This window comes from Tupaia chinensis, unplaced genomic scaffold, assembly GCF_000334495.1.
Source record: "Tupaia chinensis unplaced genomic scaffold, TupChi_1.0 Scaffold138812_1, whole genome shotgun sequence".
NCBI lineage: Eukaryota > Metazoa > Chordata > Mammalia > Scandentia > Tupaiidae > Tupaia > Tupaia belangeri.
This window is the reverse complement of record NW_006198705.1, coordinates 1,170,925-1,185,223: the sequence shown is the minus strand read 5'-3', so window position 1 is coordinate 1,185,223 and position 14,299 is coordinate 1,170,925. Positions and strand designations below refer to the sequence as shown.

The 14,299-nt window shown below is 45.7% G+C and overlaps 1 protein-coding gene across 1 annotated transcript in view; it reads left to right on the top strand.

Annotated features, from left to right (window-relative positions):
- The window catches only part of SLC22A23 (solute carrier family 22 member 23), a gene marked incomplete at its 5' end in the record, with an annotated part of 233,938 nt that overhangs the window by 64,624 nt on the left and 155,015 nt on the right, over positions 1–14,299 (top strand). The window contains 1 exon segment of the mRNA XM_006172283.2: positions 6,166–6,320. Within this exon segment, the coding sequence (XP_006172345.2) occupies positions 6,166–6,320 (155 nt within the window).

Below are 14,299 nucleotides of genomic sequence, written 5' to 3'. Positions count from 1 at the left end.
ACGTAAGGTGCGAAAGGTTGCTTTTTTTTTTTTTTTGAGAGGTTTTTGCTATAGGGCACGTGCACTTGCCAGAAAGACAGAGAGAGACAGAGAGACAGAAAGCGAGAAATCACCCCCCAGGGGGGATGGCCACTCCACAATCCCTTCTCCTCCATTCTCCTCTCAGGATCTTGGGCACGCACGCACATGCGCCCGGCGTGAGTTTAAGCCACCAAGTCTGGGACTCAAACTGCGGTTGACTACATGGGAGTCCAGTGATATAGCCATTACGCTAACTGCTGGTCCCAGCAGCTATCAGTGATTGATTCCTGTGTGCTAGGCACTGTGCTAAATAAATACCCCCATACCTGCTCACAGCACCCCATTAGGTAGCTGCTCTTAGTGCCTCTGTTTCATAGTTGAAAAACTAAAGCACAGAAGTTGAAGTAAAATCCGCACGTTTCCTCAGCTTTCAGCTGGAAAGTCAGGACTTGAAACTAGGACTTGGCTCCAGAGCCTGCCTCTCCCCTAGCACTCTGGGGCGACATTTTTATTTAAGGCTCCCTGTGGTCACAGGAAGCGACGGTGATCTGTCCAAGCAGGAGGGCAATTGCACAATGCTGATGGGAGTTTCGAGCCGTGGGACAGTGAGGGGAGAGAGGCGTGGTGTGCTTGTTCACCCCCTCTACGTCTACGTCTTTATCTTTAAAGGAATGTTCTGGTGTGCATCAGGACATCTTGGGCCTGATGAAATAGCGAGGGCTGAAAGAGAGACAGAGCATCCCCTGCAAGTCTCTGGCATGCACACTGTCACCTGGTTAGTTGCTAACGCTGACGAGGCAGGAGCCTGCAGGACCGCGGCAGATGGTTCAGAGACCACTTTAAAGTTGTGGAAATTTCTTTCCAGGAGCTGTGGCTGTTTGAAAGTTCCTTGGGCTAATATATAATGTGATTTCCTGTGTGCACAGAATCTGCTTAGTCATCGTTTGTGAAGGTTTCTCATGGACACGTTCCCTCTGGGTAGTAACAGAGAAGCCGTGAGACGCTCAGACATAGGCTAGGGGTCTCCTTCTGGAAGCTGTTTTTGGTGAAGGAGGGTGTAGGGTTTTATAAGCCAAATACTTGATTTCATAGGTTTTTAGTGCAAGGTGATCTAAAAGATACTGTTTCCCCCAAATCTACATTGAAATAGATTAAGATCATACTAATATAATCTATGACACCTTCTTTCTAAAAAATGCAAACCTGGGCTTTAATGCCCTTATTCAAGAAATGATTTAATAGGAAAATAAATATGGCTTTTATTCATGCCTCGGCCTTTATTATTTATTTTTAAAGTTCTTAACCTTAGGGCGCGTATGCTCACCAGAGAAAGTGACAGAGACAGTGAGAGGGAAAGTGAGAAATTATGCACTCCCCATGGAGGGGATGTCCATACCACAATCCCTGCTCCTCTTCCATTCTTTTCCCAGGACTTTGGGCATGCACACACATGCACTCGGCATGAGTTTCAAGCTACCTGGTCTAGGACTTGAACCATGGTCGGTCAGGTGGGAATCCTGCAACGTAACCAGTACACCATCTGCTGGCCCCAGTGCCTCAGTCTTTACAGGCATAAAGTGTGTGAAGGTTGTTGCTGTGACTCTTTTGTTTTGTTTTTAATTCTTGCACGTACACGAGCGTGCCTCCCTGATGACATGGGATCTTTCACTCTGTGAGTAAGCAGAAGTCTGATGTTGCAAACCTACTCCTCTGTAGCTGCTTTTCCAAGGGTCAGCGCTGCATGAGTATGGGGGCGGGGTGCCTAGGGAGCCAGGGACAGGCTGCTTTGGCTTGTGACTTCTTGAACCTCTTGAGTGGGACTTCATTCGAGCTTGAAAATCTGGTGTTTTCCAACCCCACTTTTTGTTGTTTTGTTTCGTTTTGGGTTTGGTTTTGGCATTATCCTCCCTGCTGAAGTCTTGCTTCAAAGGAAATAAATTCACTTAAAGGGAACTGCGGACCTCACAGCTGGTGGCCTGGTTCATGGGGCATGGGGGAAGTTGATCCAGTCATGGGTAAGCTTTCTAAGGCTGCAGTCAGCAGAGAAGCACCCTTAAGCAGCACACTTCTTTCTTTACAGAATTACTGTTGTCGACAGGAAGGGTGTCTTGTTAAATGATGTTTGAGCTCAGCTCATGGGTGGGTGGCAGGTCACTGGGTCCAGCAGGACCTCTCTCTGTCTCCAGCCTTTGCTCCCTTGGTTTGCCCTGATAAGGGGCCCCAGCAGCACTCGGCCTTCTCCAGCCCACCCTGGGAGACTGCACTACGGGACACTCACCCTCCCGCTCCTGGCTGAGCATGGGGAGCACCAGGTGCACTCCACGGGGGAGAGAGAGAGAGACAAGGTAGGGTGCCTGGGAGACTGCACTACGGGACACTCACCCTCCCGCTCCTGGCTGAGCATGGGGAGCACCAGGTGCACTCCACAGGGGTGCCTGATCTCTGTGGGCTGGAAGGGCAGCCGCCTCCTGTCCAGGGCTCCTGCATGCAGTGTCTGCCTCTGGAGTCCACACCATCCTGTCCCTCAAGTCCCCTCACCTTAGATAAGAGCTACACGTTTGGACACTGTCCCTTGCGGGTTCTGTCATAGTCTGTTCTTTCTTTTGTTGGTTGGTTTGTTTCTTCCATAAGCAAGAATGACAAAGAGAGTCAGAGAGACAGTACCCCATCCTTCACATGCATGTGCTATGCGTGTTCAAGGAGGTCTTCTGACCCCTGAGGATCGGCCTTGAAGAGGTTATGCTACAGCTGAACTACTGTCCAGCCACCTGGCCCAGTCTTTTATAAATAATCCTTTTATTAAAATCTCCCATTGAGGGACCAGCAGGTGATGTAGTGGTTAGGGTGCTGGACACACACCCACATGATGGACCACAGTTCAGATCCCGCACCTGGTAACTTGAAAATCACACCAGGCATATGTGCATGTGTGCCCAAGATCTTGGGAGGAAAATGTAAGAGAAGGGATCACAGCATGGCTATCCCTTTTGGGAGTGATTTCTCACTTTCCCTGTCTTCATCTCCAGCAAGTACATGTGCCCTATGGCAAAAACAAAACAAAACAACTCCCATTGGGGGTGCTGGATGGCAGCACAGTGATGAAATACCATGTTCTGTGAGGCCACCCACATAGGAGGGTTCCAGGTTCACAACCTGAGACCTGCCTGTACATGTCAGGCATACACACGCCCATGATCCGGGGCTGGCTGAGCCTGGGGGTGGATCTTTTCTCTTTCTCTGTCTACCTGTTTCTTTCTCTGTGTCTCTTCTAAAAAAAATTTCCCTTTACTTCCTTAGAGTAGGATCCCTGTTTCTTGCCAAGACCCTGTATCAGTTCTCTATGGCTGCCATGACAAATGCCTATAGCCTGGTGACTTCAACAACAGTTCTGTACTTTACAAATCCATCAGGGGCCTCACCGGCAAAACTCGGGGTGTCAGCAGGGCTGCATTCCATTCAGAGGCTCTAGCACAGAATCTGTTTTCTTGCCTTTTTTTTTTTTTTTTTGCTTGTAGAGTCCACTTGCATTCTATGGCTCACGGCCCCTTCCTTCCTCTTCATAGCCAGCCATAGTGAACCAGATCTGCTCACCCTGCTGTCTCTCTGGTCCTCCAGCCAGGTCCTCCTCTTAATTAAAATAGATTGCGCCTAGCTGGAAAGTCACCTCATCCCGAGGTCCCTAACCTTAATCACATCTGTGGAATCTCTTCTGCCATAAAAGGTAAAATATCTCAGGTTGTGAGGATTAGGATGTGGGCATCTTTGAGGGCCATTATTCTATCTACCACAGAGTCTCAGGTAAAGACCTCTGTGTCGCAGATGGGGGGTGTGATTGTACCAGTCATCTAGGAGGAGATCCTGCTCAGGGGAGCCAGTTTAGCTAGCTAAAACACCCACTCTTGTAGCTAACCTGTATCCAACACTTGCTAAGTCACTTGCAAGTATCCACAGCAACCCTGTTAGGTAGGTGTTACTTGATGAGGCTCATTCAAACAACCTGGGCCTTCCCCAAGATCACATAGTTCTAAAGTATCAAGACAGGGCAAACCATGTGGTGAACATCAGGGCTGTAGAAATGCAGGGAGGAATAAGCTTAAACATCACATGGTTCACTTTGTCCAGGCTCTGGGTTTACATCCACCATCTCCCTTAATGAACGATCTCAACAACTCTGCACAGTAGGAGGGTTATCCCCCACCTTACAGACATGGGAAGCAAGGGAAAAGAAAAATGGATTCATTCGCTTTCGTTTGCTTTCCTTCGTTTTAGAAAACCACTAAGCCATATTTTACATTTCTTTCTGTAGATGAGTTGAGTTTGGAGAAAATCATCCAGACAGTCTTACCAGGGAAGGGCTTCATGCCTCAGCATTGACCAAGGGCTGTCATGGCTAATATCTCTGGATGAGATGGTTAATCTGATTGGTATCAATATAAGACTCATGGACTTGACCGTGTGTCACGAAGCCTGAGATGCTAATGGCGATGGTTGGAACCTTACAGGGTTCTGGATGAAACTCTGTCCTGTTGATCCTTTCCTTGCATTTTCTTAAATTGACCTCCATCTCCTTCATAGGCCAAGACCAGCCTTACTGGTTATTACTTTTTTTTTTTAACAGTTTTATTGAGAGATCAGTTCCATACCATAGAACTCATCCATTATGAACGCACCATTCAATGAGTCCTAGCGTGTTTACAGAATGTTCCAGCCATCACCACGCTCCATTGTAAGCGTTTCCGTTACCCTCAAAGGATGATGGGAATGGACCCATTTACACTACTCCCCATTTTTGCTCCCAGCTCTGGGCAACCATGAATCTAGTTCTTGTTTTCCTATATTTGCCTTTTTTGAGCATTTCAAAGCATGTAGATGCCCTGTCCTAAATCCGTCTAGGACAGTTCAAGCCATATAGCTACCCTGAGTGATATTAGGAGTACTAGGTCTCGATCCACCCCTTTTTATTCTCCTGGTAAATAGCATCCACCATGTCCCAATTTCTCTGTGAGCTATCCTTGTAGTCTAAGCCAGTTGTGTTATATTAATTTATTTGATAGAACTATATTGGAGTTTTATTTCTGATGAGTTAATGAAAGGAAAGGTGGAAAGTTAACATGGGAGCAGGGTGAACTGGTGACCTGACCATTTCTGGTGGCCATGCCCTGCTGTCCTCCCAGCCATCCCTAGACGTGGCTACCCACCTGGTAGCCATCGCCCCCTAATGGCCACTGATCTAGCACCAGCCAGCTCTATGATTCATCAATTTAGCATGCCTGAGGCCCTATCCTGAAACACAGAGGCCGGGGTTCCCTTCCACTCCTCATTGCCAGTGGGTTTCCCAGTTCCCTCACTCTCAGGCCCATGGAAGTTATTTAAAGTTCAAGCCATAGGGCCAACAAATAGAGTGGTGGTTGAGGTACTGGACTCCCACATGGACGCCTGCGATTCGAGTCCCAGACCTGGTGGCTTGCTTTCTCGTCCCCCACCCCCCACCTCCCACTTCTCTCTGGTGAGCACCTACGCCCTATTGCAAATTAAATAATAATGATAAATAAAAGTTAAATAAATAATAGAAAAAAAATTAAGTTCAAGTCATCTTAGCTTAGCCTGTGATCCCTTAAAAAGTGCTTCTTGTCATGTCACCGAAACAAACCAACAGACGGCGTGGCCTTCGCTCTCTGATGGGCCACATGAGAGGTCAGGCACTCCACTCAGGGAGACAGGAAATAAAGCTGTTAAGCTCGGCGCCCATGTTGACTTTCGAGCTAGTTCCAAAGGGCAGCACATTCTCAAGACGTTTTATGCTGGGTGTGTCAAGGTTTATGTTTGGGGAGTTATTACTGATTTTGTGCCTTGGATCATCCCTGTATATACTCAGAAATAGACTCTGCAGCAGGGTTGGTTCATATCTCAATTTTCTAACCCGGGAGCGGTTTGCTCTCTGCAAGTGAGGGGGTTGGGCTGCATCTACCCAGAGGGTCTTTCTACCCCTCACATTCCATGGTCTAGGTGAAGTGGGTCTAGATAGGATGAAGACTTAGTTGAGTATGCATTCCATGTATATCGAGTGTGCTGGGTCCTGGGCATCGCCATCCAACACCTCCATCTTGTCTAATAATACTTCACTGCTTCCCTCTTCCCCTGCAGGGTGGGCCGGCGGCCAGTGCTGTTGTTTTCCATCATCTTCATTCTGATCTTTGGACTGACGGTGGCGCTGTCTGTGAACGTGACAATGTTCAGCACGCTCAGGTTCTTCGAAGGATTTTGCCTGGCTGGAATAATTCTCACCTTGTATGCATTACGTAAGTAACATGACTTGAAAAAAAATTAGCTAAACTATTGTCGCCTAAGAGGTTCTGGAGAAGGCACTATGCGTGCTGGTTGTTTGGTATGGCAGTCTTTGGCAAGCGTAACCTTTCAGGCCTCCACTGTTGTAAAAGAGCTTTTACGGGTGATGCATCCAGCGCTCACTCCATCCTGGTCTCCAGTTTGGGCTCAGTGCACGTCTGAGACATGGAAGGTGGCAGAATTGCTTGGAGAAGTTGAGAATCAGCCCCCAGCTAGTAGGGAGCAGTTTCAATTTTCCTCCAGAGTTTTCTGCCTTGATATTCTGTGTACTGCCAAATCCAGGGCATAATTGTGTATCCCTTTCTTAGTTCTAGAAGAGCATACCAAGTACAGATTACTTGAACTTGGCGTTTTCTTTGACTCTTTAGAAGTTTTCCTTCTTTCCTGGATCTAAGGCCATACAGAGTCCAGCTTTTTCCATGTTCTCATGTGCCCAGATGTGATCTCAGGTTGTCTGGAATTGAACTCTTAAGCATTGGTACTGGAAGAATAAATGGCAAGATTGGATGGTCTTTGGTCTTTTTAGGAGGAAGAAAAAATGTCTTCCAATGCAGTTGGCTGCATTAACCTTGTTGTCCAATATGATTATGCCTCCCTTGCTTGTAGTTGGTGCTTTCTAGGAGACAACTCCAAACCCATAAAGAGAGGAGAGTTTTGATGGGACCAGCAGTTAGCATAATGGTTATGTCACTGGACTCCCACATAGTCGACCGCGGTTCACATCCTGGACCCGGTGGCTTGAAACTCACGCTGGGCGCGTGTGCATGCGTGCCCAAGATCCTGAGAGGAGAATGGAGGAGAAGGGATCGTGGCATGGCCATCCCCCCTGGGAGGGTAATTTCTCGCTTTCTGTCTCTCTGTCTCTCTCTGTCTATCTGGCGAGCATACACGCCCTATAGTGAAAACCTCTCCAAAATAAAAAAGAGAGGAGAGTTTTAGGTGTGGCTATGTTACGGTTCACTAGTTTGGTGCTCTTTTTCATCACCCGCGAAAAGATCAGCTGGGAATTGAGAATACTAGAAGATCATTTATGATTTGTTTTCTCCTTCTTTCTCCCTTGGCTAACATGCGTAGGAGTCAGATATAAATTAAGTAGCAATTTCCAGTGTGGTACAATAACAATAGTTCTAATTCTCATAAACTTGCATAGTAAAGACTTTTTTTTTTTAGGTAACCTACATTTTTGGTCTTTGGAAATATCATCAGTTCGTGACATAGTTTTATAGTCACAAACATGGAGTGGGCGTAGGAAAAGGCTATAGATATTAACTTCTAAATTAACAATGGACAGTTTTGTCATCCTCAAGCATCATTTCATGGAGTTGTATTGTAGTTTCTTTTTCTTTTTTCTTTTCTTTAATTTGACAGGGAGTGTGTGCGCGCTCTCAGAGAAAGACAGAAAGGAGGAGGAGAGAAAGCTCCCTCCCTTGGGGAATGGCCATGCCAAAATCTCCTCTCCATTTCTTCCTCGTTTGGGGATTTTAGGTGCACACCCTCACATACACACCTGCACATGCACACCTGCCATGTTTCTCAGACCACTGGGTCCAAGACTCACACTGCGTGGTTCTAGATCGTGGAATCCACCCACCTTAACCACTATGCCATGGGCCCTGCCCATGAGTTGAAGTTCCTTACGAGTAATATGTTCCAGTTTATTTGCTTTCATTTTGGAACTTCTGTTGCTTGGAGAGTTCTTTGGGAACATACGTGGGGTCTTCAGGAACATACGTGGGGTCCTCAAAAGGTTCACGGAGGTCCAACCTCTGTGGAACAGTCAGCCACACACCAAGCAGAGGAGCCAGAAGCCACGTGCCTAGCAGTTTCAGTCCCTGGCCCCGTCGACACGAAAACACACTGGATGTGTGTGTGCACATACCCAGGGTCTCTGCAAGCTGGAAGGTTGGAAGAAGGGCATCACAGCAGGAGAGAGCCCTAGGGGGATGCACCCTCTGCCCTGCGTGCATATGTGCTCTATCATGACTAGGAACAAAGTTCATGGAGAATGCACGTTATAAAAAAAAGTATGCGTGGACTTCAACATTTTTTGCACCAAAATAATCTCATGCTTTAACTGCTTTTCATCTTGTTGACGTCTGCTCCTATATATGACAGGGTTAGGTGATGACGTCTGAGGATTCTGTTTCCTTAAACATGTTTTTGGGCTTACGCATTTCCAGACAGAATGTCCCTGCCGTTCCCTGTGGCCCTGACCCCGTCAGTCTGGGCAGAGGGGCAGGTTCTCAGCTCTTTTCTTGAGGAGACTCCTGATGCTGCTATCAGTCACTCTCACTCACCTACGTGCAGGCCTGACGGGGTCTTCTCGCCTGGCAGCCATGCGGGCCAGGCTCCTGTTCTCTCAAGAGAAGGGTAATCCAGTCCAACATGCACAGCCATTGAGGGGCCTAGGCTCTGCCTTTTGGCAAATAGAATAGCTGTGCTTCAGGAACTCAGCAGTCTAACCTCAGTCTCACCCCATCCCAGCTGGGAGAGTGAGCGTTCATGGAACATTGCCTTAGGGCAAAGATGGCCTATTGGTTTTATCTTGCATGCCAACTCCTAATGATTGGTTGAGGCTGCCAGAGAACTGGAGAGGACTTCTGAGGATACCTGGGGCTTCCATAGAAGGGAACACCTTGACCCATTAACCACGTCTCCTGGTGGTAAGGAAGGAGGGTCGAGAAGAGCTGCACATGGGGCTGTCATTTGCCGCCTCCAGAAACTATCCTTGAATTAAGTCAGGTCAGGAGTAAATTGCACCTGAACTGCAATTTCAGCCTCATGGATTGCATTGGGTGGTTGGGAAGGCCACAATGCATTTTTGCATAGAAAAACAAAGAAAAGTACACGAAGACTTTCCTGAGGACTTAATAGGACTGTCTCATTGACTTGTGTTGTGACATTATACTATTGGCCCTGGGCAACCTCTTGCTCTATTTACTGTTAAAAATTATGGAGGAGTGGGACCTAAGAAAGGACATTTGGAGGAGGGATACAGAGGCAGAGCATTGACAGGATGGGGAGGTGTGGTGTTATTGGTTGAAGATATTTTGATCAACTGGACTGGGGAGAAACGTTCACATATTGAAATGTTCACTTTGTAAGCTAAACAATGTCATTGAATGTATATAAAAAACATTTAAAAAATAAATAAAAATATAAATCTCAGCAAAAAATAAAAAAATATGTTAAGGGGATCAGTAGATGGCATAATGGTTATGTCGCTGGACACCCACATGACTAACCGCAGTTTGAGTCCTGGACCCGGAGACTTGAAACTCATACCGGGTGTATTTGCATATGTACCCAAAATCCCAAGAGGAGACTGAAGGAGAAGGGATTGTGCTATGGCTATGCCCTCTGGGAGGTCATTTCTTGCTTTCTGTCTCTCTGTCTTTCTCTTGAGTGCATGTGCCCTATGGCAAAAATCCCTCTTAAAAAAATTATTCTAAGGACTTTTTACATTAGATTATATACAGCGAGGTCTTTATAGTAGAATGTTCTCTTCCACCATACAACGAGTGTACTTATTCTAGGAAAATGCTTTGCTTTTATCTCTTAGGTACAGAATCACATAATCCAAGCTTTTGCAATCGTTTTGTGTAAATGGTCAGTAGTAAATATTTTAGGCTTTGCAAGCCATATGGTCTCTGTAGCAGCCACGTTGCCATTGTAGTGCAAAGGGAGCCATAAATACCATGGAAATGAATAGGCATGGCTGTCTTCCAATAAAACTTTATTAATAGAAACAGATGGTGGGCCAGATTCAGCCAGTGGGCTATAATTTTTCCACCACTGATATAAGTGATTCGTGTGTGGGCCTGACAACACACACTTGACATTCTGACCTCTCTCTTAGCTTCATCTTAACCTCCCTACTTTAATTTCTCCTTTGTCCTGTTTTTTGTTTGTTTGTTTGTTTATTTGTTTATCTCCATAATTTGTGTTATTTTACTGTGCATCTTTGTGTAAGTATGCTTGAGTTTTTCCTGCAGTGGGAACAAGGTGTAAATAAATGGTCATGTTTTCCTAGATTGAGGCTACAGATCAAACAGGACAATCACCACTGTAATGAAAAAGGCCAGCTATCAACCAGTGGCCCACTGTCTGAGCTAATGAAGTAACTGAGTACAATTTAATAAAGCAAAAGGATATGAGTAATAACTTAGAGTTCATTGAGATAATATTGAAAGAATGAAATTAAGGGCATGTGACAGAGAGGTGGTAGAAAGGCAAAGCTTAACAAGGAAACATTTTTTTTTATTTTTGAGAGGTTTTTGCTATAGGGCATATGCCCTCGCCAGTAAGACAGAGAGAGACAGAGAGACAGAAAGTGAGAAATCCCCCCCCCGGGGGAAACAGCCATGCCTCATTCCCTTCTCCTCCATTCTCTCAGATTCTTTGGCATGCATGTACACTTGCCCAATGTGAGTTCAAGCCACTGGGTCCGGGTCTTGAACCGTGGTTGGCTATATGGGAGTCCAGTGATGTAGCCATTACACCAACAAGGTGGTGGTCCCAACAAGGAAACGTGGTTTAAAAAGAAAATAAGGTGATAATGGGCAGGTGAGATGTGGGGGTAGCATATGGGTGGGCTGGCTTGGGGTGCCCACCCTTGCATGCCTTGGCAGTCTGGGGAGAAGACAGAGGCTGGTGATAAGTTAAGAGAGATGCTCCATGTCAAGGTGAATCTCCGAGTCCGCATGCCTGCTGGTGTTGTATATGCAAATAGCTATGCACTTAGGACATGCTTGGGAATTTGTTTTGCTCGAAGGAAATGATTGATAACCTAGGTCACGGGGTTGAAGTAGTTCTTGTCTCTAAAGAAACGTTTAAAACTTTCAGGCATTGATTATCTGAAAGTTACATTCTTAATGGTCCCAACTTTCTCCCCCTACTTCAGCCCTAAGGTTTTTATCTCACTTAATGCATCCGCTGGAAAGACCTGTACTTTCTCAGAACAGACCTGGCTACATTCTTTTTTTAGTCTTGCAGGTGCTTTTTTTTAAAGTAATGATTTTTGCAGTTTTAGTTTTTTGTGTAGCTTGCTATGAGGTGAGTAGACTTTTTGTCGTGAGAAATGGTGCTGACTGGCGAAAGTTTTCTGCTTTATTTGCAAGGCTGCTTAATGGTTTTGGGTTTTGTTTGTTTGTTGTTCTGTTTTAGATTTTTTTTTCCCCAGGTGCATCCTGGGTAAATACTCTACCTTTTACATTTTTGCTTCATTCAAGTCACCAAAGGGAAAGTGATTGTGTACTTAGGACATAAAATAGAGATTATTGGCATCTTCCCAACGAGTCTTTATATGGAAGCAGGATAAGAGAACTACCCAAGCTGAATAGGTTTTGCAGGACCACAGTAATAGTTCTGGCCTGCCTCTGAGACCACCGAGACTCTGAAATGATTGAATACACTTGGGCTATATCAGGGGCTTACTTTAATTTTTACCTCTTTAATTTTTATAGTAGAAAACTTGACTTAGGGACCAGCAGTTGGCGTAATGGCTATGTCGCTGGACTCCCATGTAGTTGACCAAGGTTCGAGTCCTGGACCCAGTGGCTTAAACTCACGCCGGGCGCATGTGCGTGCATGCCCAAGATCCCAAGAGGAGAATGGAGGAGAAGGGATTGTGACATGGCCATCCCCCTTGGGGGCGGGGGGGTGTGATTTCTCGCTCTCTGTCTCTTTCTGGTGAGTGCACGCGCCCTATAGCAAAAACCTCTCCAAAAAATAAAAGAAAACTTAACTTAACCAGGCGATAAACACAGACCCAAATAAGCAACAATAGATCACATTCCCCTATTAGTTTATGAAAATAGAAATGATTTCTTATGAAACTAAAGAAATAGTCACTTCTCAGTATGGGCACATGTGGTTTATTGTGCTATGAATCCTTTCCCCACCCGCATAATGTCTCAATGTAATGCAGCAATGTTTAAGATGTGTCTTTCTTCAAAAGAAGCAAAAGAGATTTGATGTTGAATGTAGGAAGTCCTGTGGGAGATAAATATATTTTTTATTATCAATACTTTTTTTTTAAGCTTTTGATACAGGGTGCCTAAGTTCACTGGAGGGAGGCACAAAAAGAGGGTAGAAACGGAAGTGAAAAATCAGCCCTTGAGGGTGATGCCCATGCTGAAATCACTACTCGTCCATTCTTCTCTTGGGATTTTGGGCACACACACGCACATGCACCCCGCATGATTTTCAAGCTACCGGGTCTGAGACTCGAACCACTAAGTTGGCCATTTGAGATCCAGCTGCTTTTACCTCCATGCCACCTGCTGGCCCAAATATCAATACTTTGTAAATTTTCTGTCCTCATTCGATCTCTCCTTTTTCCCTTCGGACCTCTAACAACATCCCCCTCCTCTACTTTCCCAACTTGAATTAATGAACAATATTTTATGATGCTGTGAAAAGAAAAATAAACCAGCCAATTTAATAGAATACAGTTTTTTGTTTGTTTGTTTGTTTGTTTGTTTTCTGAGAGGTTTTCGCTACAGGGCGCGTGCGCTCGCCAGACAGAGAGAGACAGAGAGACAGAAAGCGAGAAATCACCCCCCCAGGGAGGATGGCCACGCTGCAATCCCTTCTCCTCCATTCTCCTCTCGGGATCTTGGGCATGCACACACACGCGCCCGGTGTGAGTTCTAAGCCACCGGGTCTGGGACGCAAACCGCAGTCGACTACATGGGAGTCCAGCGACATAGCCATTACGCTAACTGCTGGTCCCAATGAACAATATTTTATGATGCTGTGAAAAGAAAAATAAACCAGCCAATTTAATAGAATAGAGTTTTAATAGAGTAAATCTTAACATGATTTAAATTGAGCAGTTGTCCCTGGACTTCCGGATAACTCCAGCCAGCCTTGTGGTCAACTCGGCATTTAAGTCGGCCGAACAGGAAAGTGTCATACAAAAAATGTAAGTGAGGGAGTGAGGCAGAGAAAGCATTAGCATGATTTAAAAGGCAGGATGCCTGTGATTGACTGAAGCCTAGCTGCTGTGATTGGCTGTAACCTAGCAACCAGCTCAGAAAACAGCCTCACATGTACCATTTGGGCTTATCCAGAAGCCGGAATAGTTTAACTATTACATAGTTCAATCTTACTATTTAATAGGTTAGGCCAAAATAGTTTAATTTAACAATGCCAAAGAGGTCATTCTGTGGACAAATTCTCTCAATTGTATTCTTTTTCTAATAACCCTCTAAACCCAGACAGCCTAACTAATTAGATGAATTTTACACATAATCAAGGAATGACCAGAGATTTCACGGCTGACTAAGTTACTGATTACTTTGTAAAATGAGAAGTCAAGAAGTCAAGTCTCGGGAACCAGCAGTTAGCGTAATGGCTATGTCGCTGGACTCCCACGTAGTCGACCGCGGTTCGTGTCCCGGACCCGGTGGCTTAAAACTCACGCCGGGCGCGTGTGCGTGCGTGTCCAAGATCCCGAGAGGAGAATGGAGGAGAAGGGATTGCGGCGTGACCATCCCCCCTGGGGGGTGATTTCTCGCTTTCTGTCTCTGTGTCTCTGTCTGTCTGGCGAGCGCACGCGCCCTACAGTGAAAATATCTCCAAAAAAAAAAAAAAAGAAGTCAAGTCTCGCCCAAACTGACAGTAGGCTTGGAAAAAATCTAGAGTTTGCTGTAGGTATGGTGATATTCTCTTGCTCACATAACACCAAAGGTGTGGACTCTCCCTGAAGGGGTTGAGTAATTTCTTTGTTTTTTTTTTAATTTTTGTGGAGAGATTTTTGCTATAGGGCACGTGCACTCGCCAGACAGACAGAGAGAGACAGACAGAAAGCGAGAAATCACCCCCCAGGGGGGATTGCCACGCTGCAATCCCTTCTTCTCCATTCTCCTCTTGAGATCTTGGGCACACATGCACATGCGCCTGGCGTGAGTTTAAGCCACTGGACCCG